Source organism: Lepisosteus oculatus, chromosome 8, assembly GCF_040954835.1.
Source record: "Lepisosteus oculatus isolate fLepOcu1 chromosome 8, fLepOcu1.hap2, whole genome shotgun sequence".
Classification (NCBI taxonomy): domain Eukaryota; kingdom Metazoa; phylum Chordata; class Actinopteri; order Semionotiformes; family Lepisosteidae; genus Lepisosteus; species Lepisosteus oculatus.
In genome coordinates, this window is record NC_090703.1 from 34,764,967 (window position 1) to 34,792,959 (window position 27,993).

At 36.4% G+C, this 27,993-nt stretch overlaps 1 protein-coding gene and 1 pseudogene across 1 annotated transcript in view; one reads left to right on the forward strand and one right to left on the reverse strand.

Moving 5' to 3' along the window:
- Positions 1–39: 39 nt before the first annotated feature.
- On the reverse strand, positions 40–18,230 carry LOC107077828 (uncharacterized; annotated as a pseudogene).
- atp7a (ATPase copper transporting alpha) overlaps positions 12,144–27,993 on the forward strand; it is a 44,557-nt gene continuing 28,707 nt past the window's right edge. Inside the window, exons 1-2 of the mRNA XM_006632628.3 lie at positions 12,144–12,543; positions 23,400–23,529. Coding sequence (XP_006632691.2) covers positions 23,410–23,529 — 120 coding nt within the window. The 5' untranslated portion in view covers positions 12,144–12,543; positions 23,400–23,409. The remainder of the gene's footprint in view (positions 12,544–23,399; positions 23,530–27,993) is intronic.

Consider the following 27,993-nt stretch of genomic DNA (forward strand, 5'->3'; position numbering starts at 1 on the left):
ATGAAATTAAATCATATGTAGTGACAACTGTCTGACAAGTCAGTCTTTCATTTTCATTGTAAAGCTGTAGATCATGTTATGATTTTCATCGGAGAACCAAATGCCATTCCCATTTCTCCTAAACAGTAAAAGAAAAGGGACGTTTTTCAAATGCAGTAGCATACCTGAAATTTTGTATGTTTGCTTATTGTCAATGGAGGAGATGGTGAGACGGAGGGGATTGTAACCTATGATAATCAAAGTGGTAGGTAAATGGTTAATGTTTGGGCGGTTTTCAAAACTAGACGTTTTGCATGTAAAACAGTGTAATAATTTTATTTTATATTGGAAAGATATTCTTAGTGATTCCTTGATGCTAGGTGTTCAACTGTTAGGTTAGTGTAGATATGTTTTAGTATTTGGTTTGTGAAATCGGAATTCCCTGAAAGCTGAATTTATTCAAGGTCTGAACAGAGAGATAGTGATGTTCCAAAATTTTGGATGAAAATTGTTTTGCAAGAAATTCTCTCATGGTAGTCTCTATGTCAATTTTACCTGGTTCAACATCCACAAGTATTTTGGAAATCTGAATAGCTTTAGATTCCATAAGGGCCTTGAAAGTCTTGTGTATTGTTGCAGATAATGCTGTCTGTTTCTTTTTCACTGATTGCAAGCTATTCAAAGACTCTTTCAGTGCCTCTTAACTCCACAGTAGAGTTGATATGTAATTGTTCAGTGGCTCCAGGTGTTTCTTGAGTATTGGCATTCTGAACTGTGAGTACATGGTTTGACCAACAGATGTCTCTGTCTGATGCCTCCTTTTTTTCTAGGAAAAAAACACAATATTTGTTTAGTCTATGGTATTTGTTGGCTTTGTTATGATGTGTTGGTCATTAGCTTTAATTGTACATTTCTGTCAAATGCACAAAAGTACCGCCCAGTAATGTCCACCTCTGCTTATAGACTTTCCTTCATGACATATAGTGGATTTGATTGTATATTGCACTTTACCAACACCTTCCAATTCCAATTGCAGTTTGCTACCAGTGGAAATCTGAGTGCATATCATACCTGTGAAATGTGCTCTGGGAATCTGAATCACAATAGTTTCTAGACAAGAGCTAAATTGTTGCCTCCTGACCACTGTTTAAGACACTGTTTGAATCTTAGACCACTATCTAAGACTTATGTATGAGGGTTGATAAACTAATCAGAAACTCACCTATTTGTGCAACCAAAAAACAACTGACTTCACGTGTTTCGGTATGCAAGAAACCACAGTTCTGGCAAATGTCTACATGCAAAGTAATAAAGTTACTGTTTAATTGTCTGCAAACAAACCAGGACATAAGGGGAATTATTAAATCAGATGGGTCATTTTCTTTCTTGAAAACTAGAGAAGGTATCACTTTGCATATCTCATTTAACACCAGTTCTATCTGGGCTATTGAAAAGTAGCTGCCAGGATTATTGATGGCAGTTTTAACCTAATTTAATAAACAGCCAGGCATCATGTTAAGACCATCAAAATAGAATTCCAGATTTATTTTGGTCTGTATTGCATTTATATTAATGACACACTGCATGACAGAATTAAACCGGCAGTTGTTTATGATGTTCCCAAATCTAAATGTTTTATTGACCCAATCAAGATTGCCAATTTGACCCATTTTTGAGAATTTAAGTGGCATGTTGTGATCATTTGTTTGACCATCGATTTTGCATATATCATTTAGACTTAAAATTATTGAGTGTCCTGATGAGGGTTTTACTTACTTATTCTAGACAGATTCTGTCTTATCTTATCACAAAATTCCCTTTCATGTGCTTTTTAAAGAGTTCCTACATTTTCCACATTCATTTATTCTATTTTTGTCATTATTAAGAAACAGTTGTTTAGTATTTTTTAAATTCACCTCAGAAATTGATACAGTCCTGTCAATATACTTTCCGTCCATTCTTTGGTAGCTGTGACACTCGACTTTTGAGATTAGAAATAGACTGTGCGAGAAGCATGTTATTGTATCTACTACCCAAGATAATGAGGTGTCATAAATATGAGCAGACAGGCCTTCCTCTGTGTATTGTAATTGTGTTTTATCTTGTGTATTCTTTTTATTTATAGCTGTTGTCATTCTGTAAAGTGCTTTGAGAAGCCACCATTAAAGGCGCTATATAAAATAAAGTTTATTATTATTATTCTAATCCCCTGGAATTAACTATGACAATGAAGATATACAGTACATGTCGACATTGTATCTTTGACACTTTCCACTATACTGCTTTTTACAGAGTTCACAAGCTTGCCTCATTCCACTTTTACAGGCCCTGATTATGATAAACCTTAAGTCATGGTACTGTGCAGTCCTATTGACAATTTTCCAACACCTTTTGAGATAGCTCTCGATAGTGTCCCCATTAAAAATATTTAATGAGGTTTGGAGCAACACTAATGAGCGATCACTATTAATTTGAAAAGGCAGTGTATTATGCCTGAAAATTCTCCTTTCTTGGTCTCCAATGGCTGTTAAACATTGCTTGACAGCACTTTGAGTGTGTTCCTTGCTTATCATAAAAACTGTGGACACAGCCGTATGTGGTGGGACAGGACTGCATATAATCACCTCAAAGTAAAAAAACATTCTTCCTGAAGTACCTTCCCTTGCGATGCTGCACTAAGGCCAGCCACCGTTCCTGAGAATGTGAAAAGTGTGATTTTGTTTGTATTGTAGTTCTGAAAACCTTCACATCAGCTTTTCTTTTGATAAAATACTCTGCAAAGTTTGCTGGGTTATTATAGCTGGTTTTGGAAACATATTTGCATGCATGCATCTTGTTTTAATACTTATGGCATCCAAGGTTTTCACTGGCCTGCTGTGACTGAACCTTCCATTTTCTTGTTTTACATGTGACCCTGATCCTTCCAGATTCTCACTCCGAGATTCCCCTATATCAAAGTCACCTTCCAGAATGAAGGCTATACTCTGACCCTGGAAATGGAATTATTGTGATATTTCAGTTTGTCTTTGAAAATACAAACATGCAAACAAACACACTTCTTCAGATAAAAGTACGTAAGACAGATAGTGATGTATTTTGGAGACCGCCTATATATTGTTATTATGGTATAGTATTTCAGATTGAAAATTTCACTTATGGATGTGAACTGCCTGTACAGGTCATCGGCATCCTCCCTCTTCAGGGCCTTACGAACCACTGACCAAGCAGAGGTAGCTGGTTTGGGTGGTGGCATAGTGGTTGTCCTTGTCACAACCACCTGAAGGGTAACCACTTCATGCTCTTCTTTTGGTGCTGGAGTCACCACAGGCATACATCCAGGACCACATAGCTGCATGTATGATGCGCACCAGAGTAGCTGGGCAAAGATAGGCATGCCGTAGTTGTCACTGAGGTGCACACCATCCCTACACCACAGGTTAGAGATCTTCTGTGGGAAGTATTCGGCTGTAGACAAATACCTCACCCCACGATGCTCAGCTGTTCGGTGGTATTCTTTCTGCAGCATCTTGCTATGAAAAATCTACCATCAGGCGTGGGGGGAAATCAATGACAACCACCTGTTTCAAAAAACATTGAAAATTGTTCATACAGATCCACCCTATTAAGGCATTGTCACCAAACTTCACGATTTGTTTTTAAAAAGTATGATTGTTGGGGCTCACCAGTAGCCATTTAGTTATAATGCTTTGAACAAGCCTGCAAAAGTCCCTTCTGGACTGTTCGATTGTGCAGCTCTTGTTAAGGTTGTTTCCTGGAGCCACAAGACAGACCAGATCCGGGGTTCGACGTATGCAAACTCCCAGGACTTCCTAGCACTAGTACCTAGAGTGCAGCTGTAGCCAAAAGACAGGCATACTTGTGGCATGGGGACATGCCCATCTACAAGGCTCCGCAGATGAGAATCCCCTACAACAAGCACAAACTAAAAAAACACCCATAAGTAGTCATCTAAGTTTATAGAAAACCTTTACCAATAATAACCATTTTAGAGGGATTTGGAGTGTTTACCTTTGTGCCTTCTGTATCATCAGGAAGACTGTCTTGTGGTATCGACCAGTCCTTTCGGAGGAAGGCCATCAGCTGGCTAGGCTACGATATCCAGTGCCATAACAGTACTCTGCCATAACCTGTTCAACTTCAAATGCAAGTGGACATGACACAAAGAAACCTTATGACATATTCTGACATTTTCTGGGCATTTGTGAGCAAAACAGTGTCCTTTCAACCTGGACTAGGCTTTGGAGAAGGCATATGTCTAAAAAAGGCTACAAAGAGTTTTGCAAGGAGATAAAATCTTTCGGGCATAACAGATTGAAATGCAGGTTATATAATCAGAGAAAAATAACATCTAAAAAAAATGTATTGCACAATATGAACAACAAATTGAGTCAACATGCTCACAGAAACAAGTCTAGAATGAACAATACTAAAATAAAAAGAACTTACAGTTGTCGTGGAGCTCTACGCTAAGTGGATAGCAAGCACAACCCAATCTATTACTCCAATCCGGTCAACGTATTGGAGATCAAAGTGCAAACTCCAACCGAACCCCGTTAATACAAAGGTGGTTAGTCCAGAGAGGGAAAATAACGTAGAAATCCAAAAAGAAAAAATATACTAGCCTTGTGGTCAGTGTCTTCTCTGAGTGACTGACTCCCTTTTAAAAGGCACCTTTACCTCTCAATTCAATTAGACCAGTAGGTGACATTCACCATTGATGGTGTCAGACATTGTTTTCCTATTTGATTGTTAACTGGTATTTGGTCAATAGCTGTGATTTAGACAATCCTGGATCAAATCTAAAGCTCCACACCCAATCAGAGGCACAGCCCCCTTCCTGGGAAAAACACTTCACAGTTGAAGGTCTATTCATTCATTTGTCTGTCTCAGTACATTATAACAAATTGAATTAGGCAGAATACTCCCTGTGAAGATGTGAGTCCTACCTTAACATCCATAATTGTTCTACAGCCAGCCAGGTGAAAATAGGGCAAAGGACACCCTAATTTGAAAACCTGCATGATTAGAGTGTCAATGTGCAAAAACACCACGGTATTCGAGAATGAAATGAATTGAACACTTTGGATAAGTTTAAATGTCATAAACATACTAAAGGGTCCAGACGTTTGACTCAATGACAGAATTGTTGGTGCCTACTTGTGTTTGATGCAGAACCAAATACATTTTCTAATTCACCCTATCTTTGCTATTTAATGTTTTCCAAATTAAATCCTGGTCAAATTTCCCATTGGCTCTTACCAATCATGGCCTCTAATAATCCCCATCTCTGAATTTGCTTCATTACTCTGTTCTCCTCCCCACTGATAGCTGATGTGTGGTGAGTGTTCTGGTGCACTATGGCTTCCGTCGCATCATCCGGGTGGATGCTGCACATTGGTGGTGGTGGAGGGGAGTCCCCATTACCTGTAAAGCACTTTGAGTGGAGTGTCCATAAAAGTGCTATATAAGTGTAAGCAATTATTATTATAATAATTATTATTATTATTATTATTATTATTACTTGTCTTACAAAAACAAGGTGATTTTCTATTAGCTGTGGATCTGTGCAATAGATTTCATCCACCTTTGGAGAGCTACAATTTTTCCCCATTCAATTCTGCACTGCAGTTTTTTTAGAGGTGATCTACACAGACCAACAATATTAATAAAGATTTGAGACTGAAGGAAGAAGGGTGATTTGCTATTGGCTGGGTGTCTTAACATTGTATGTTTCACCACTTTTGATGGTGCAAAAAATATGTTTTTGTCCTTGGTTATAGTTTAAAAATCACTTGTATTAAAATGTAATAAAGGATTTGACTTAATTACAAGTATGTGATACAGCTCCTTTAAAAGCTTGCATCTCAAAACCTTTTTCATTCAACAGAAAAAAACATTTCTAAGGAATAAAATAGGAATTACATTATTTTTACATGTGTATAAATGGAAGAAACGTGTTGCAAAATAAATAAAAACTTATAATAATTTTAGATCCGTCAAACTTGGTGATAAGTTTTAAAAAAGTACCCTAAAAAATTCGACAGAATGTTTAAGGAATTACAAGTAACCACGAAAAAATAACAAAGCAGGTTCTCATACAGTACAGTGGTAGCTGGATGACTTTTATTTTGATTGAAATTCGGCTATTTATAGACACTTCCGGATCAATCGCGCCGCTTAATGTTGCTTGCTAGCTACACTCTACTGCCTGCGTCACGATTTTTAAACTGATCAAAAACTCATATTCCCATAATGCCTTTTAAATATTTATTTTTGTATTTTGAAAAAAATAAACACGTTAATATCATTATATACATTCATATTTTAGATTTTATATCTATACTCATAATAAAAATCTAAATGTCATATATTTTCCACACTGTTTTTTTTAATTCTTCCGGCGAAAGCTGCCATTTTGTTTTTTTTGCTCTTTCAAGGGTATTTTGCACTGTAAAGAACCTGTCAGGAAGAATCGGAAGCAAGCATGTTTCGTTTTGCAAAGACAGCACTGAACCTTTCTGGTGAGAATAAATGTTTGACATGCGATTTCTTTAAACTTTAGTTTTAAATTAATTGGGTTGGAGTTGTTATTCGCCCTTTAAGGCAGTACCCTCAAGTCTTGTGTGGTGTCGGCGCCGGTAGCCACATCTTCCGAGTTTCGTTTTAGCTCCAGTATAATTGATCCGGTTTATTGTTTTAAACAGCTACAGACTTAAGTATTTCTCTTGATCGTTTGGTTGAAAGTTAAATATGGGCTAGAGTAATTAAAATGTTTCGAAAACTGTTTTAAGAACAGTTAGTCTCCTGTTAAAATGTAATCTCACTTTAAAACAAATTGCTTTGAAAATTAATCTCTCATAATACAGTCCTGTTTTAACGAGGCTTGTGTGTTTTAGTTCTTTTATTTAAGTTATTTGAAAGGTATTCGACTGGTTTGTACTGAAGTGGAAAATACCACCTGTGTAAAAAAGTAGTTAAATAAATGCTGCCCTCTATTTTAAATGTGTATTTATTATAAAATCTTTAAAGCTCGCTTGGGAATCAAGGTTAGACTAATTGGCAAGTAGCCACAGCTAAATCCACTACTTCTTTGTGTGCCCTGTGCCACCTTGGATTATATTTAAATAATTGGCTTGGCGTCATGAAGTGGAGCGCTTCGTAAGAAAAGGGTCTCAAAACCAGTTATTATAGTTTCTTCTTTTTTATACAGCTAAAACATCTTCATTGGCTGCCAAACCATAGGTTCATATACCATACGTCCAAGAACTGTAGTACACATTCTGTATACATTTTTCTAATCCAACTGTAACTTCAAAATATTTCCAAATGCTAATATTATGCAGAACAATTATTTGTCGTGTAGATTGTATTTAAAGTGATGTCCTGCACAGAAACCAGTGATTTTTGTAATATTCACTTATTCAGATCAGACTCTCTAGTCCATCCATTTATAGTAAGACCTTAGGATTGTTAAAGCTCCAGTTCCTGTTGGCCTTAGACTTGAGATTTTGTCATACATATCAAGCAGCTAACTATTGAAACCTTCCTGCACCATCTTGTATAGTGTTAAGAAGGAATTATTTACTATTAAACGGATAACCTACACAACATTATACATGACCTTGTAAGCAATGCTATCAGTCTGCACTTTGTTGATTTATTAAATGCAAACTTTGAGTGCTATTTTCTTGTTACCGATTGTAGTTTTTTTTCCAAACTTGTCATTGTTCCTCTGAGCGAGTTACAGTACTTTTTATTTGCAAACATGGCACAAGAGACATTAATTAGGCTACTTCCTTCAAATGTATGCTTAGTATAAAAAATGTTTTGTTAAGCTTTAATATTCACACAAGGTAGCTTGTTCACCCCTGAACAGTTCAGACTTTTCATTGTATTGTACCAATTACTTTGGTTTTTTTTTCTCTGAACGTTCCAGCACAAGGTGCCCGCCAGGCAGCGTGGAGACAGTGCCATCACAAAGCTGGTCCTGACTTCCATGACAAATATGGGAACATCCTGCTGGTCTCTGGAACACTGTTCTGTGTTGCAGTTTGGTCCTATGTAAGTTTTCAATGCAGTTATTCCACTCGCAACATTTCATGGCCTTCCTTGAAAGAAAAGATCTAGTCGCTACACAAATAAAGTACTTATTTCTGCTATGAGTACATGGGAGGTGACATTGAGTTGAGATATGTTTACACCGCTGTGAAGAAAATGGCTTGGCTACTACGAGGACTGTTTTCTGAGCTACATAATTGAACTATATTTCAATTATCATTAAAGAACTATATTTGTAATGGTGCATATTAGTATCACATCATAAAATGTGAAATATTTTGGCTTTGTCTGTAGCACTGGTAATAAGTAACTCAAACAATTTGACTCTAAAATGTGTAATACCTTTTTTCAACAGTATTAAATAAGGTTGGGCAGTATAACCGGTATGGATGGTAGAAATATGTGCCACGATATGGATTTGGCTATACTGTTTATACTGGTAGAGAATGGATTTTGATGTTTACATTGATTGCGTCTACAGCATTGTCGCAAAACGGGGTTTGGAACTTTTTACTATTGACCCATAATAGTTCAAAATTCTGCCGTACTTTAGCTCCAATTATATAATTAAAAACAAATGTTCATCTTGCTGATATTTGGAAATCCAGTAGGTTCAGAAGTCCGGTTTATGACACATCTGAGGTCATTGCGGCCAATTAAAACGCTCGGGTGTCCTCTTGCCTTTCCCATGAAAACAAGCGCGGGTGTTCGTTGTGCAAACACATGGAGAAAGGCAGCGTTAGCGAGATAAATTGTTGAAAAGAAAGGTTCTTCATCGGTTGTTTGGAAATAGTTCGGATTTAAAAAGATGGCCTACCAGCAGAAAATGGTGAACTGCAAACTATGTTGGGTGATGGTTTAAGCCAGAGGCGGTAATTACAAGGAAGCTCTTCTATCGCCTAAAGACAAAACATTTATGTGAGTACGAGGATGGGCAGTTCTAGTGTTGGTGTGAAAAGAAAAGCCACAATGCAGACATTGCTGCCTGAGTTATTTACTAGTCGTTGTTCCTATGACAGGAAAAGCCAGTGGTGGAAGGAGATAACACATTCCATAACTGTACCTGTGTGGAATGACATGGTGCCCATAGAGAAAATTATATATCGCGATGTATATCGTTACCGTCTAAAATAAAAATTATAACGTGATATAAATTTTAGGCCATATCGCCCAGCCCTAGTATTAAAGTATTGGAACTTTACATAAGGTTTAGCATAGTTATTTGCACAAAATTAATGGTATCTGAACCATTCTAATTGTTCATGCCCTTAATGTTTTTTCCAGTTTTCTATTATGATACTTTATCCAAGACTCACAGTTACAGATGTGTTATTATAAAAGTGCAGGCCAGCCTAATTTTGTACAAAGCACAGTGCTCACTAGAGTGGTTTAGCATGAATGTTCACGCAACAATAGCAAACATAACCTGTTGACTACAGCAAAGATAAAGCAGTGCCTGAACAGAGTGAATGTAATAGAACATTCGCTTGTGATGTTGTGCTTCTACAGAAGTACCGCAGTGCTAATGATAATGATTTGTAAGTTGCAAGGCCAGACTGAACGGTCTGCAGGAATGAACTGAGCACTCATGATCATTGGGATAAATATGTAGTGAGGATTTCTGTTTTAGCTGCCTGAATATTTCTGAATGTCCTAATTAAGCAAAACAATTGGGACAGAAAACATTTACGCCAACAACTTTACTTGAAATGTTCCACTTCACTTATTTAACTTTTGCTCTTACAGGTAGCAACGCAGACTGGTATTACCTGGAATTTGTCACCAGTTGGTAAAGTTACTCCCAAGGAATGGAGAGAAGAGTGAAGAATGCATTGGTTTTCACATTGAATTATTAAAGCAACATGTGATATGAAACCTGTACAAACTGTTCCATGTATGCAGCACAGTTGCTGGCTGGATACAGTCCACAATAACAGTCTTCTTCTGCTTTAAATGTTTGCTGCACTTGTAGCAATGTCATAACTGTTGTAATAAATTCAGTTTAACCCTCAAAAACACAATGTGTGCTTTGTGATCTTGTATATTATGGCAAAAGATACCACAGGCAGGTTGTGAATATCTACTGTAGAAGGTCCTCAGAACAGAAATGTATAACTAAAATCTCACGTCTTTTTAAGTACTGTACTAGAACATTGTTTATATTATAGACTTCCTTTAATAAGACTTAAAGGGGGAATGCATAAACATTTTGTTTATCTTAAATGTTAGTTACCTCTTCTTTCCTCTTTTTCTTATTAGTGTAATTACCATATTAGAGTAATTGGATGGTAAGAGTTTTTTTTATACATGGCTTTGCACCTCAGTACCTGTCTGATCTATTATTGTCCTACACCCCATCTCGCAACCTTCGTTCCTCTAATTCTGGTCTCCTAACTGTCCCCCAAGCCCGTCTACACTCTGGGTGACAGGGCCATCTCCTGTTACGCCCCTAAGATCTGGAACTCTCTCCCCAAGGATATCGGGGAGTCACCTTCTCTAAACTCCTTCAGATCCAGACTCAAAACCTTCTTTAGAAGAGCCTTACATAACTGGTTCCATTCTTTACCCCTCTGTATTTAGTACCACCATCTACTGTCTCCTCTGCATATTCTCATTGTGTTCATCTTGAGTATTTTTTATTATTTTTAATTGTTGCTATTGTCATTCTGTAAAGCGTTTTGAAAAGTCACCTTTAAAGGTGCTATATAAAATAATGTTTATAGATATTATCTAAAAAGTTAGGATTATTTATGTTGGTGTCGGGACATGAACATACTGTGGATTTGAAAATTTTTTTTTGTACAAATTCAGTAAAATATTTAGTTTTCATTCCTAAATGTGATGCTTAGGACCTAACTTCAATAATTTTGTTCCCTACAGAACCAAGCTGAAATCATAACGTAAAATATGGCAGGTTCTCAAAGTACTGTGTTTATGTACTGATTTTCTGTCATGTCCTTCTCTCTGGTAGACTAAAATCCCAAATCGGAACAAATATGGGTAAAAATTTGATGTGCTTTTCTGTGCTCCAAAATGGAATTGCCGAAAACATAAAATAACTGCAGTCAATACAAAATGTATATAGGTGAATAGCAAAGATATGTTTTTTTGCAAAGGAATAAGTGATAGGTTTATTCCATGCTGAAAACAGAAGAGAGAAAACGCAACGTTTCGGCTGTGAAGACTTCTTCCGGTGCGAGAAAGACAGGGCAGACAGGAAAGATTAAATAGCAGACTGCGCATGCTGATGCAGCTACCCACCTGATATATATATATATTACCACTAGATGGGAGCACTGACATGAGGAAGCTTAAGTAGTCTTAAACAAAAGTGGCCAGCCTGGTCCTGCAGAGTAATGATATAGCAGGTTTATGGGCCACACGTAAATCCGTAAATCCGTTTTCTAACCGCGTTATCCAATACATGGTCACTGGGAAGCCAGAGCCTATTCAGGCAAGAAACAGGCACAATGCAGGATAAACCCTGGACTGGATTCTCGTTAATTGTAGGGCAAACAGACATAAACACACATACTCACAAATTTCCCAACCTACCAGCATGCCTTTGTACTGTGGGAGGACATACACACTCTATGCGGTTAGCACCCCAGGACCAGAATTGAACTTGGGGCCACAGCGGTGTGAAGCTACAATGTTTACCACTGCATCATCATATCACTCTGTCTTAATACAATACAGAGTCATTATTCTTGCTATATTTTTGCATAACTTAATTCATTCACTCTCATAATGATTTTGGGAAAGAGTGTTCGTAAACTATTTTTCTGCATTTGGTATTCAAAGTATAAAAAGTTGTAGGCAATGCAGCCTGTTGAGGTTCTATAAAAGGAGAAATACATCTATTTTGTGAGGAATTTTCCTTTATTTTCTGTGGGCACATGCCTATCATACAGTAAATGAGATATGCAATTTATTTGAAGACAAAATTGGTTAAAAGTTGCTTTAATTGCCGTGAATTAAAATGCTGCAAAAATCGACGAGAAACATCCACCAATACCAATTCACTTCCCTCCTCTTCTGGGCGTTTCCTGTCACATATCGGAAATGACGTTAAAAATGAAAATCTTCAGTGAGACGCTTGGTGGAAATGCAATTGCGGAGAGCAAGGGGGCATTGCTGTAGTGCGTTATGGTTTTATGGATTATTTCTTTCAACAAATAATTGCCAAAGTGGCATAAGCCCAAAAGATTCAGTGTAATAAACACCGTCGGAGACTTGGAGTTGATTGTCAGGCGGTGAGATGCTCACACTCCTGTGGGACAGGTAGTGGATCACCGGGTTAGCGCACTATCTCGCTGTCACGAAAAAGCAGTACAAGTTATTTTTTATTCTCTTTATGCTGGTAAATGATAGAAACTGCCTGTGCGAGAGATGGCTTCGATAGAAAGGAGAGTCAAAAGGCATTTGTGTTGAATTATAACTTTGGAGGTGAAACACTTGGAGTCGGGGGAATCGTACTTTGGGGTAAGTTTCTCTTTGAAATGTGCCACCTAATGTACTAATTAAATCTGGAGTCGCGTGTACGAAAGACAGTTCAGCAAGACTGGGGTGTTGTGTGATACTGTACAGTGTTTTGTGTCAAGGTAAAATGCAGTTTGATTGTGAATGTAAAATTAATATAAATTATCCAGGTTTTTCTGTTTAGATTTCTTTGGTTTCTTTAAATGACATTTACTTTGTGAATACGTGAAGACGATGTTAAAATCATGTAATTATTTACATATTCAGTTATTATACAGTATTATACACGTTAGATATTATTGCAAGAGTTTACTAATTATATTTTCTGTAAATTGCTTTAGATTTTTTTTTTGCTGTGTAATAGATCCAAACTCGTCCTTAATGAAAATGACCCTACTTAGCACGTGGAGTGCGTCAACAGGCTTCATTTTTTAAGTTATTAGGTGTTGCCCAGGATAATTATTTAAGTATTTGCATTTTTTCCTAAATACTTATAACGTCAGCCTTCTACTGTGTCATAGTGCGTGCAGTAGTTTTAAATCTGAATGTACATAGTATAAAATCATGTGAATATTTATGCGTGGCAAATTAAAATATTTTTCATTTTTGTAGGTATATTTTGAATTGAATAATTAGGCAGCTAACTTGGGTTTTTATGTAAAAATGTATATGTATGTTATGAATTTTAATATATTAATTCGCTTGTCAGGAACAGACGGATCTATTACGAATGAGTAGTCGTTGGCAGGCTATACTGTATTTTGTTTTTTACACTAAGGAGTTGCTTCTTAGCTACTGAAAGTTTTGTTTCCAGACAAACAGATAATCTTAAGTGTCCTTTCCTATAACATGAGATTTTTCTTATTTTTGTAATATTTTCATCACAGTGATGATAGGTGTTTAAAGAGGCTAATGGAGATTAAACATTTTATGTTGTCTGCTTTTAAAGAAAAGCCATTTGATTTAATCTTATCTCTTAGCATTTATGTGAAATTGCAAGAGTTACTGTAACTTCCCTATTCGAATATATAAAGGTTATAGACGAGGGGAGATTATTTAGCCCATTTTTGATTGTTAGCAAATTTCCCAAGGATCTCATCCAACCATTTGTTAAAGAAGCCAGGGTATTGGCATCAACAGCATGACTAGGTAGCTTGTTCCATACTCCTACAACCCTTTGGGTAAAGAAATGCTTTAAATTCTCAATTTTAAATGCCTATCCACTTAGTTTCCACGTATGCCCTCTGGTTCATCTTTTACTGTTTCTTCTGAGAAGTCTGCTGAGTTGACCTTGTCAGTGCCTAGAGGATTTTGAAATCTTTTTGCTGTGTATATTTTTCTTGTTTGGTTTAGCACAAAAGAGGATAGTTCACATTGAAGAAGTCTGAGTGCTGGCAACTCAGTCTTCATTGTGAAATACAGTAAGATTTATTTTCTGGAAAAAGGATATTTAGGGACTGCAAGAAATGTCTGCTTTTTGTTTTTATTGGATTGTGTAATCAGAAATGTGACTTGTAAGTCATCTTAAAGAAGTATTATTATTTTCCTGTTGCAATACTTGAACTTTTTCATTGTTTGATATTATAATAGATGTTTTATGTGGTTATTTTTGCATTTTATTTACAGAGGACATGGTCTGTTGCTTAGCCAGTATCTAGAAGGAGGATTTAAAAGCCTGACTGGAACACTTTGTAGAAGTAAAAAAATAGATAATGCCCAATAGCATTCCATGGTGTTACATATTCTCTTTGCTTATAGTGTCTCCAAAAAGTACTTTGTTTTGCTATAAATTTCCCTTTCAAGGATTCCATTACATTGTTTTTTTTCTTTTTATGTTTTACAGCTGGTCGAGAGTAATTGTATTAAATAAGAATAATTACTCCAAGTGGTTGAGTAATTATTACTCAATTATGAATAGTTATGAATTATGAACTAATTTTCTAATTATGAACTAATTATGAATAGTTACTAAAAGATAGCATCATTATCAAGCCACTACATCACCATCTTCACTGTCCTAATTAAGTAACCAATTAATCCAGTTAAGTCATTCAGAGCTATCCCGGACCAGTGTTGCTGACCTTTCTTGTAGCATGATCTTCGGCCTGGTAGGTACATGGTTAGCAGACCTCTAAGGAAACCCAGTTTGCTGGTAGGCGTATAGGTGTACCTGCTGTACCTATATAGGGTCGCTGGGGATAAAGAATTGGATAAAGATATTTAAAAAAAATGGATGATGACCAGGTTTGCAATGCCATAGGAAGTACCATCCTTCAGATAAGGCATCATACCGAGGTCCTGAGTCCACTTCATCCTCAGTTTACAGACAAGTAATGTTCCACAGCCCTGTCCGTAACTGGACCCATTCTTAAGTCAAAACAATTTAACTGAAAGTGATTTCCACTTTTATTTAAATGGTTACCACACTTTTTTTAGAACTTGATATGTCTTTGTAACACTTTTCCTTTTCTCTTCTTTAAGGGCTATTAACACTCAAAATCATAAAATCACAGAGCCAACATAAACAGAACCAAATTAAACTGAGTGAGCTATTCACCCTACCCAGTACAGTTCTGCCATGTGATATTCTTGTTATTTTGCTGCGCTGTTCATATGTACACAGTATTCATATCTTGATTGTTCTTATATCAAAGACAAAGTATACTTGGTCATGAAAGAGCTTTGGCACTGTTCATAAGAATAGGGATTTTAACACCAGTGTCCTGGCTAAATGCTGCTCTGTGCTTTCACAGGCTGGCCTATCAATTAATTCATTTAATTGGTGAAGCAGTTTCTCTCTTCTTTGCACAATCCATGGTATAATAGCTCTTTTGGCATTTAATGGCTGCCACACATCACCCAGGTTGATGTTGCATGTCATAATTATTTTTATAGCTACTTTCATGAATCATCTCAGGGTCCTTTACAATACTTTCCTGTAAGCCTTACAGTGAACACAATACTTTACATTAAAAGCCATTTCAGATAAGTTCTCACCAGTATCTAAAATACTTTCAGATCCTTTGGAATGAAAAGCAGTATACGAATGCAAGGACTTACTTATTTTTATCATTTTGAACTATTTCTGTTATCTTATTTTCCCATACAGGGCTTAAGATTGTTGTTCAACTGAACCTTTGAATTCATAACCAATCAACTGCATGACATGTATTTTGTAGATAGATTCTTTGCATTTCTGACAGGTTTTCCAGTTATTATACAATGTAACATGATAGAAAACATCTCGTACTTAAGTTCCCATCTAAATTACATATTCTCTAACATTACACACTAGCAATGTCTTTTACAAAATGTCATAAAGTCATAATTTGTATATTAAGCAGCAAGTGGGAATGGACTCATGTCTTATGCTTTTCTTATGAAGCTTAGTGGATGTCTGACCAGTAATTTTACAAATAATAAGCATGTTATAATGCCATGAAATTCACAAATGTCTCAGATGAGAAGGAACGACATCTCCCATGATTCTCTTTTGCCCTCTGTCACTACAGCCAGGATGGATGGTCATGTGATATAAAAAAAGAGAACCAACATAAAGCCCTTTGGTCATTCATGGGTGGGAGAGTCCCACCACGTTGGCTGATTGCGAAAGCGAAGAGGAAAAAGGTTAGAAAAACATTAAGAAACTAAGAGATAAGACAAAAGAGGGACCTTTATTTTGTGTAAACACACAATCTGTGCGTAAATAAAGGCTTCTTTGTGTTGAAACTCCTTCTTTCATACTGGAGAACAGGTGAAAAGATCTCACCTATTTTAACCATTCTCTGACACTGACACAATATTTGTACTACCTATATGGGATAATTACACAAGCATGATCTACTGTTGTAATATTTCCACTGGTATATTCTGCATAAAATAATAAGAAAGGTTACAAACAAAAAGAAGCCACCTGGCCCATCTAACTTGTTTTGTTGCGTGATTGCCCTTAATCGTCTGGTGAAACAGGTTGGATTCATTTTAGGGAATTAAATTCAACTGTCCATGTACCTCATTGAATATCTAATCCATGAACTTTCCTTGAGAATTGTGCTGCCTTTTAAGTTACCTCTGTTTCTCTTATTGAGGAAAAGGGAAACATTTGCAGGGCCACTTTAAGATGTTGCTACTTCGATTTACTGAGAAAAATAATTCACCCACCGCTCCTTGTAAGTCTGAAGGCAGATTGTCCTTTCTAAGAGCTACTTGTTACACTGGTCCTAGTTTCTTATTCTTCAGGACTTGAAATTGACAGGCAACTTCTTGGAATTCCAAGAGAACATTTCAGAAACATCTTTGAGTCCCAAGTGGCACAACAGTGCAGTGGTTAGCATTGCTGCCTTGCAGCACTGGGGCCCTGGGTTTAATTTCAGACCTGGGGGGCTGTCTACATACAGGTTATATGTTCACCCAGTTTTTGTGTGTGTTTTTTCTGGGTGTTCTAGTTTCCTCCCACAATTCAAAATCATACCGGTAGGTTAATTTACTTCTGGGAAAGTTGGCATGGGTGTGATTGTGTCTTTTTGTGCCTGCTTGTTTGTGCCATGAGCCTGCTGCTTGCCCCATGACCCTGAATTGGACAAAACTGAAAATTAATGAATGGCTTGGAGTTCCTCTTGTGACTTCAGGAGGAATTGCAGCTCTCCTTTGCAGCCACCTTGTGGCATATTTCCCCCCCCAGCTTGAACAACAAGGTGGAGTGATCACCTCTGAGAGGCAGTGGACACGGGAAAGATCGCATTGGCATTCCCATGGGAGATTCCCGAATAATACCTGGATTAAAAATGATTGTTCACTTTATATCTTTTTCTATTTCATTGTGGAGCACTTTTCTCCCCACTTGACTTCTTCCACATTAGAGGTGTGTGGTTATTTCAATTGGAGTTAATTCTTATTTATTCTTGGACCAGAAGGTAGAATCTTAAGGTTTCTATTTTTCCCCATTTAATTGCCAGGCATACCATCTCCACCACTTACATTCTCTGGGGAATGAATTCCTACTGAGCTAGAGAACCAGATGTTCTTGCCTTATCTCATCTGTGACAAACTACATTCAGTCCTCTTTTGTATGCAAAAACTAGCACTCATTACATTTGGGCTCCACTAGAAAAGGTTATCAATAGAGAAGATCAAATCCTTTACTGTGGACTCTGCCTCAGATTCCATCAAATTGGGTACCGAAATGGCAATAATGCCCAACAAGCCCTAGAGAGGCGTGGACTTGGTTCAATCCTGTATGTCCTGGACCTTCTTAGTCTGCAGTTGGACCAGACTGTACCCAGTTACACAGGGTCTGTCTTTACTGAGAAGCACCATGTCATCAAGACACTGTATGCATTAGCCTATGTCAAATGGGGCCACAGCAGCTAGCATATTATCCTCAGATAGATTGCTGGATTGCCATGAAAGACAGCTGGTAAGACTTACTGGTACAGCTGTTTTAATCTTAGTTTTTGCTGGAGAGGCATTTACCATTTACCCTTTTGTGAGATCCAGATTGGTGAGATAGTCTTCTCTCACTCTTCTTTCTTCTGATGTTTTCCAGGAGCTTGTCTGTTATGGGCATAGGCTTGGCATTAATGGTACAGTGTGGTCATGTTCACTCCATATTGCAGCATTTAATTCCTACCAGAATGACATCCTACCATGTCTTCCAGGATGACAGCTTTCTCCTGCAAAAATGATGCCATATTTCTCCAGCAGAATTCTAGATGCCGATAGATTGTATGCCTGACACATAGAAGTCATATTAACTACACGTGCTGGCCCAACACCCTATTACATGGCTTTATGTTGGTGCTTTCTTTTCTTTGTCCACTTACTGTTTATTTTTATGCCTTCTTTTATGCCTGTCTGGTTGGTAGATTTTATAGATTTTACAGCTACACTTTGGAGTTGAATGGAGAGGCTTCGCTCGGTCACTGGAATAAAACTGTAGAATCTGAGACTGCAGATGATAGCATTTTGCCTTTGCTGAGTCGTCTTCAAGTGTTACCAAATGGGTGAGGTTTGATTATTTGTTTCTGGCAGTAGTTCACGTAATCAAGGAGATTCCTATCAGTCAGGTCTTGGTCTTCCCATATTTTTTAGGTGATGTCAAGAATACTTTCTGAGCATTCTCCCATATTATATTTCAAAGAGGGGGAAATCTATAGAGGCCTACTGTACCTAACAAATGCTAAACAGAAGCAGGTTCTTAGTCTTTTGTTTAATTTTGTACCGTTTACTATAACATCTGTTTAAGCATGTGGTTGAATCCTTCTATGAGACCATCAGTTTGGGCATGATAGACTGAGGATTTGAGGAAGACAATCCATGGGACATCTGATACCTCCTTCATTAGAAGAGACATACTAGACTTACATACCAGGGAATTCCCCTGGTGAAAACACAGGTCCATTGGCCAGCATTATAGTGTTCCAGACTGCTCACTGAATAGTGACTGCTTCCAGAATGCTGATAGTGGCAGGCATCTTCCAAAATCCCGAGAATGTATTGATGTGGTTTTCAGAAGTGGGCTTGCAGTGTACATCTCAATCTGCCAAAAAGATACTTCAATAATCAGAGCGGCTTTAGGTGAGCTCATAGTTTGTGTTTTGAGAAGGTTAGTTAACAAGTCAGTAACGTTTAACCTCTTCATATGCCTTGGGCCTATAGAATTGCTGTAACACCTTTTCCTGTGTCCTTTTGATGCATAGGTTATGCCCAAGTAAATGAGAATGCACTAGAAGCATTGTGTAGCATGCAGAATATTTCTCAGACTGGAGCTATATTAATGAAATTAATGAAATTTAAAATAATTGAAATCATCTAAATTAATAAAATCATCTGGTTGTAATGGTTGAGAAATAGCTCCAACCAAAAAAGCATGATATTTCTTGGTTCATACACATAATTTGACTCTTTGCCAAAAATAAATTGGTTATAATTAGAAGCTTTGTAATTGTCTAAATCATAATTTTTATTATGGGGAACAATGCTTGCCCAATACTGGGGATCCCAAGATAGCCATTCAGCTTTTTTCCAAAAAGTTTTTTATAGTCTCCACATTATCTTTGGAAATCATTTTCACAATTGTTCCGCAGAATCCCAGCAAAGGCCTTGCATGGTTCAAGTTTGTTTTTTGAGGTGTCCAATATTTTGAATTCACATTGACACCAAAATATCCTAACCTGGCGCACTTTGTATGCGCGTTCTCACTCAAGTCTGCAAAGGCTTAGGGTGTCTCATGTCTAAATTTGTGTTTCACAGGGGTGCTTATCACAGACTTTGCTGAAGGGAATTACCCCCACTTCTTTGCAGAATGTTAAAGTTTCATGTTCTAGCCTATTAAAGGGGAGAGAATTGCTATGGAGGGTAAAATAAAGTTTTAAAACTTATTTTATGTAAAAACAAAATTTAATTAAACTATTTTAGATTCATACTTTATGTATTCTAGGTATGAAGTTTTTGACATTAAGCTCTTATTTTGTCACTCCATTTCTACTAATGAATATTCGTTTACCTGCAATGTATTTTGTATATGGAGTATTTAATAGTACAAAACTTTGAGGTATTCTCAAGTTTACCCCATTTCATTTGCTTTAAATAAAGTAAATGAACATGTTATGTTCCTCTTACTGTCATTTGTGTACTGAGATGAAATGTATTTAGTAGTACAAAGCTTTGAATAAAGAGAGAGCGATATTGCTTAGTTTCCTTAGTTTACTTCACCCGTTTTGCGTTGATCCTGCTAAACATGAATGAACACTCTACTTATGTGTAGGGATAGACGAGATGACATTCAATTTCATCAAAGTGTGAATGGAGAATGAAAAAAATGTTTTTTTAAATTATCAGCCCACATGCTCTTAGGCACTGGAAAGGTGCATCAGCAATCGACAGCAGTTTCACCCCGAGCCATGTAACCAGGGAATGCTGTCATGCAAGGGTGTCTCATTACCCTTTTTATCATGATGCACCCTCTAATACTCTCACACTGTAAGTCCGCAATTGCACTACGTCACAGAAGTGTGGACTTGGAGGAAGGGCCTAGATTTAGGGATGAAGCCTGACCATTCTGGTACCCTATTGGATGTATGATCTGTTTAATTCTCCTGAGGAAAAAAATAGTATTTAAACTTCATGCTATTTCTTTTAAATGTCACTGCTGTCTGTTTTTCATGTTGAGGAAAAAGAAAATTGTTTCACTGTGAAAAAGAATTCACCCACCACACTTTATGAATCAAAGTGTAGACTAACTCTCCTTCCTCAGACCTGTTTTACTGGTGCTTTTTATGACCCCTATGTTTATTGTTTGGAAGTCAACTGTTTCCTAGTCCTGCAAGGGTTTTTTTAAGGAGACTGATATTATGGTTAACGCTTTTGGGGAGGACATTGAGGCTGTTGGACGTTAGGCTTCTTTCACAACTGCCTCATCACAGTGGCTAGCAGTGTAATTGATCCAAAGATCTCTGTCATCCATCTTAGAAGAAAACCAGGGTACCATGGTAAAACCAGACTACCTGAGTAGCTAAGTGAAAAATTGTCTGTATTAGTTCTTTTTAATTAATAGATGCCTTCCATTGTTTAGTTTTGGGAGTTTACTAGACAGGTCTAACACAAGCCACAGTCATATGTCTTCAGAACCTTTGAAAGAAAATGTTTATGGAGAGTTTATATAGTGAAAAACCATATGGCAAACGCTATAGCTGGCCAGGCTTGCTGATAGTTAGCCTATAAATAGATCTGCTTGCATTCCAAATTTTAATATGTTAGTTACAGCTGAAGCAGTAAGTATTAGTTAAAGGTCACGTGATAAAGGAAATGTATCTGAATTAAAGGTGTATCTGAACAGGTAAACTATAGGAAAAATTACCTTGGGAACAGGGCAGTATTCTAGAGTGATTCCACAGCCGAGTAAAACGTAGTTGCTATACAGTAATGTAAAACTAAGCCTGGTACCATTACACATAATCTTATCCACAATAGACAGTTAGTTTCTATGGTTATCAGATTTCATAGTGTACTTAATTCTGACAGGCTCTCATGATGAAGTTGAAATTAATATGGACTTTGGGGAAACATCTAATAACGTTTCTAAACTTAGGGGAACTGTAATCATTTTCATTGTTCTGTAGTAGATAAAACATCTCCCTTCAATATGAATTCCTCTTAGGATTTCCAGTAATTTTAAACAGTGCTCCATTGTTCTGTGAGGAACCCTAGAGCACATCTTTCACTAACCAGTGATTTCTTAATTGATTAAAATAAACTCAATTATAGCACGTAGTCCACCATGTGGAATATAGCAGACATGAACTGTGATCCACAAACTAAAGTAATTGGTTTAAGAGGGAAATCTTTTGGATCTTTGATCCAGTTTTTTTGTATGATTGAGAATGATTGTTTAGCCTGACAGTATATTATTTTTAAGCCTAATGAAAGCATTTAGCTTCAAATCAATTACTGTAGATAACTACGTCTGAAATCTGATTTTATTAGTTTTTCTTAAAATAAGTTGATATTCTGTTATTTTTTGTTCTTGTAGTCAGTTTTCAGAACTACATGATTAATTATTTGAATCAGAGTGATAAGTTACTATAGAAAAATAGAAAGCTATGTCCCAGCAGTACTTACTGTACATACAGTAAGTTGGCATTAAGCATAGCTGTGGTGAATTAGAATGATGGTATTTATGTGCAAGTAAAGGAATTTGTGCAACAAATGTATGGTACAGGTCTTTAGGCATTCAATACCATTGTAGATAATGAAAACAGGATTTGCCTCTCTTAAAGAAATGCAGTGGTTATTGGTTTATTTTGTTACTTGGAAGAGTAATCAATTGCATAATTTTCATCTTTTTAAGATGAGGGAATTGCCCTTTTTCTGTTCCAGTTACACTGGAAGTTGCGAGATTTTTGTAGGGGTGTGCCTTTTTGGAAAATTTCCTTTAATTATTTTTGTTTTCCTTCCTTCGAGTGACCACTTAAGGATATTGAGTGATCAGTCCATTTCTGCATCTGCAGGTCTTTTTAATTCAGTGAAGGAACTGAATTTACTTTTAGTAGAAATACAGTAACTTTGTCATTACATTGTATAGGAGAATAGAATACAAAATGTCCTTTGTTTTGATAGAGCTGCTTGCTCTGTAGGCAATAGAACGATACATTGGCAATGATTTAACAGAACATGATTTCCTGCACCTAGCCTGGTTTACATAACTGCATTATTGGACATAATTTTGAATATTCATACTGACATGGATTGTAGTGCTTGGGCTGAAAAACTGGAAGGCTTAACTTCTGTGTGGTACATGAAGATTCTCATAGGAATTTTACCTCTCTGTACAAACCTTCAGTGAGGGTCAGAGAGATTGTCTGTTTGTCTCATGATTAATGCTGTTAAACAAAAGCTCTTTTAGAATCGGTATTCTTTTTAGTGCAGCTATTTCTATATTAAGTAAACATTTGATTGTACGATGTAAAAATTTACTGACTAGGATTGTTTTTGCTATGTAAATTCTGACCTGTTTGAGGAATAACTAAACTTGAGGCAAAGTACGTAGAGAGTTCCAGTAGACATCACAAAAGTGATTCTAGTACCATAAAAATTACTGTTTTACCCTCCTTTGCATACTTGGTGTAGGGTTATGCTAATTTTGTATTTATTAGTTTATTCATGCTATCAATTGTGGATATTGTTTTTTATGGGAGGCTTTCAGGGTGCTAGTGACAAATTTAGGTTGTTTTTTTTACATTGCAGTATGTTTCCTTCACAGTGTTTATAGCATTGCAAAACCATTCTTGATGATACACAGTGATAGGTTTTAAAAAAAAAATACTTTCTGTCTTTGATTATGCTAATTTCCTTTTCTGCAGAACTGTGAGGATGTCATTGAAGGGTGCTGTGAACTCCATCAGGGTTGGTGTGGAGGGAATGACATGCAACTCCTGCGTGCAGAGCATTGAACAGAAGATTGGGAGTCTGCAGGGTGTGCACAATATACAGGTAACTGCTACTGTGTTGTTGGCACAAGCAAGGATATGGACTAAAATTGTAAGCGTTGTGGGTTTTTGGATTCAGATCACGATGCACAACATTTTGCCTGAAGTGAGTTATGTCAGTATTTTTTTTAACTGTTGTAAAATTAATTTTGAACAATTAATGACATTTGACAATTAATATGACAATTAATTCATAAACAATGACAGTGCTGGATTTGACATACTTCTACAGGAGCAAGAACTTATCGGATAATTTCCTTTTAAGAAAGCCTCTTTCAAACGTAATCTGAAAATACACTTAAGTTTGTTTTTTAATTATGATTTCTTCCTCTCTTGCATGATCATTTTAGACAAGTTACAGATCACAAGTTGCTAAAGTTTTAACATATTTTTGATTCTGATAGAACCAGTCTGTAGTTGCCATTGTGGTGGATCACTGATGAATCCTTTACCTCTGACCCCTGCCATTGAACCATTTGGGTGATGACTCACAGACATCACCTCCAGGCTACTGGAAAGTCACAAGGGTCTTTGTTTCCTGGGAATGACTAATCCGAATCCTGTCCCTGTCTGTGTTGAGCTAATTGTTTGCCACCACTCACCTCTTGGTGAATCCTAATCAGAGATGCTATTAACACAACCCAGGCTTGAACCTGATAGTTCTGTGATCTGGACCACAAAGCTCAGTCTGATTTTCATCTAGGGGCCTTAACTTGTTGAGCCTACCAGTTGCCCTACTTGATGTTTGGGTTGATTTTTTTTACATATTACTAGTATTTTTATTCAATTTCTTATTTTTTGAAGTTCTTACTTTAGTATTCATTTTAAAACTGCAAATCATAATAGTAAAAATGCTACAAAACATTTTGAATTATATTCTAGGCCATCATGCCCTCCAAATGTATTTATAGGAACAATAAAGAACGAATCAAATAAATATTTACATATTAGATCATCAGTGAACATTTTACAGATCAACAGGATAACATTTTATTATTTAGAATATTATTTTTAGAATTTTTAATGTCTTTGTTCCCTGCAATGCAATTTATCATAAACAACTCAAGACCAGGAAGCGCTAAGGTCATTCCTCCTCTAGTGTATTATGAGGCTCTCCACTTCAGATGAGAAAAAGTTCCTCCATGTAGAATTCTTGTAAACGCTGCATTTTTTAAATCTGCCTGGCATTAACCATTATAGTGCTGTAACTACTGAATGATTTCTATGTATTATGTTCTTTTATACCTCAGAATACAGGAAACCAGTATAGCCCCAGTATAGATTTGTAAACCTACCCTTCAACTCCCAAAGAGTATAATATACTGTAACTATAGATTTGTTTTTTTTATAATTTAAAGAAGTACATAGAGTGTGAATAAATGTGACCCTATTTTGTGGAATTCAATTGTTTCTGACAAATGTAACTTTGCTATATGTAAGGCTGTTATGATTACAGTATAACATTAGAATTTAATAAGTGAGATACATAATCCAATTTGTGATTTGCTCTGCTATTCATTCTTATTTCATTGGAGGTATGAATAGATCTGGAGGGCTCTGTAAATGTTTCTTAGCAGATTGGCTATTACTCTAATTTCAATTATTTGTCTTAACTTTGATATGCCTATTACTACAAATATCAGAAACACAATACTGTACATACTTGATTGATAAATTTACTGTAAAAGACTGTTATCTCCTATCTCATCCTTAATAATCTTAAAATGTGTAGAAAGCCTTAATGTTTAAATAAGCTGAAAACCTGTGTGTATGTTTAAGTCTGATTGTAAGCTTTGCTGTTTTTGTAGAGGGTAATTTTGATGTATAATTGACTTTAATGGTCACAGAGATATTGTCGAGTTTTGATGTTCCTTTTTAGCTTTTGCAAAGAGATTAGATAGAATTCACTTGCAGACCTGCAAGGCACTCTCCGAATTTGTAGTGGATATGCATATTGCTTTTCACTTGCCTGCGGGAGTTTATGAAAGAGGAGATAATGCAATAATCTGTACTAAATGGAAGACTGCCCTTTGCAAACTTGAAACCAAAAGGCTGATTGGTGGCTAATAGTCTAGAGAGATTTATTACATGTGATTTGTTTCCTAGAGAGGCCTTGGAGACCTGTTTTCTCGTGAGCCTGAGGGGGGAAACTCATCCATTTTCATGAGTAAACCTGATTACCCAGACAATAGTAAAACAACAAAAAGCAAAAGGAAGCCATTCAAACACGTGTACACAAAAGAATAAAGGCAATGTTTCAGAACAAGACATTGTTAGTTGTTCTTTCTGGGGTATTGAAGTTCATGGTGAGATGCTGCCTTAAGACCAAGTCTTTTTTAGGGTCTGTTGTAGTGTTTTTTGTCAAAATTTCTACAAAATAAAACAAGCATACATTTTTGCTGTAAGTCTGGGGAATATCTGAAGACTGACATGGTTCTTCTCTGAGAAAGAGCTTGTTTTCCATAAGTACTGTTTTTTTATGGAAAATTTGTTGAAAGCCCTGGTTCCACTATGTCAAGCTGCTGCCTAGTAACATAATTAGTGTATTTTAAAACATGTTTTGTTACTTTTTGATGATAATCTGTACAGAAGCGAACCAGAAACCTACATCAATAACACCAGGAGTGTTTTGCTTCGGGATGTTTATTAAAAAAAGACCTGACATCCCATAAGTATCCTTATACTCTTTCAGAGTTTCCAATCTGTTGCCTTCTTCTGAAAATTACAGTGGGTCAACACTACACCTTCTGGAAGGGTTACGGTCATGTTAAGAGGTGGAATGTACAAGAGAAAAAAAGTTTCCCATATTGAACATCTAAGCTTGTGCTAGATAATTAAAAACATGGCTTTAGTGTGGTGTACACAAAGTGCTGTCTTAGTTGATTAGCAGCTTACTGTCAAGTAGAAACAACAACACTTGATTTGTTATACTTATTTAAAGTATTGAGGATGCTATAATGTAGAAACATTCATTACTACATTCATGTTCTAATGTTGTAGTATTTTTTAATAATTTAATTAACTAGTTCATACATTTTCTGGGGAACACTTTTCAGGATTCAATATTAACATTAGCAAATTTAGTTTTAAATTGGTGGCTGTTATTGTAAAAAAAATAATACTTTTGCTGGCGTGTGTGGACAGACTCCTACATTTATCCTTAAGAAGATTTATTGCACATTGACAACTATATAGAATTTGTAACAAAGATGGTTAAAAATTGAATAAAGTCTAAAGCTTATTTTTCTAGGTTTCTGGTATCATCCTTGATTTCTTGTTCAAAATTCTAGATAATTATCGGCACAACCTACTTATAGCAACGTTACTCCTCCCACTATCATTTTTTTTCTAAAAGCAAAAACTGTTCGATATAAGCTTTTATAAGAGTCATTGTTCTAGACTCTTTTTGCAAAGAGTACTGTGTGTCCTTTGCTATCTGTTGTCTTGATGATACAGTACAGAAAATATCATTTTGATATTAATTCACAAGATGGAGAATGGGGGAAAAATCAAATCACAGGACTCCAATCTGAAACCAGCATAACAAACCCGAGGGTTGTTTTACTAAAGATTTGTAAGTTGAAACATTATCTTCTTAAAGTCTGTAAAATATCACTGCATTGACATCCTAAGGACATCAGTAGAAGAAACAGAAAACCTCAGCCTTTAAAGAGGACAGAATTTTTTTTTTTAAGTTTCACACTGGCAGTTTATGTAAATTCAAATCACAAAGCAGTTCATGATAAAATAGTGGAAGTATCATGTGCAGCAAATATCAATGCAAATCGTTTCGTCAGCACTCGAGATCTCTTTAATCTTTCTCTCTTAAAATATTGCTCACCATGTTCTACAGTTCCCTTTTTGCTTTTTGCATTTCTCACACTTTTTCTTTCCCCTTTGACACCATTCTTAGCTGTGGGATCAGGTGATAATGTGCTGCTAAGTCACAAGATCCAACAGATAGGCTTTGATGAAAGTTGAAACTTTAGCTTGACTATAGTGCCATCTTCTGACAGCCACCTCACTTGTGCTCTTTTTTATGAGATCATAAAAAGTAGCAGAAATGGAAGAGTGTTTAAAACGGGGGAGAAGATATTCCTAATACAACAGCATTGTGGCTTACGTGATGTCCAGTATTCTAATTTTTGGTGGTAATATAGCAAAGGTATACCCCCCTTTTAAAATGCTAAATCATTCCCTCTTCACTAAATTACAATTAAGAAGAAATGCTTAGTTAACCATAAGTATTGCAGATATCATGGTTGTGATTCTTGTGAACTGCACACACCTCTGTTCTGTCAGAAAAAATATTGTTAGGAAATGTCACTCAAGAGTAGGCAAAAATAATTGTACAACCACATCAAAATATCATTTGGGAAGCTGCTTGAATGAAAGGAGATTGGTGTCAGCTGTAAGCTTTGATTAAGAGACTGATGAGACAAAACATTCAGCAACTGTGATGTGAAAG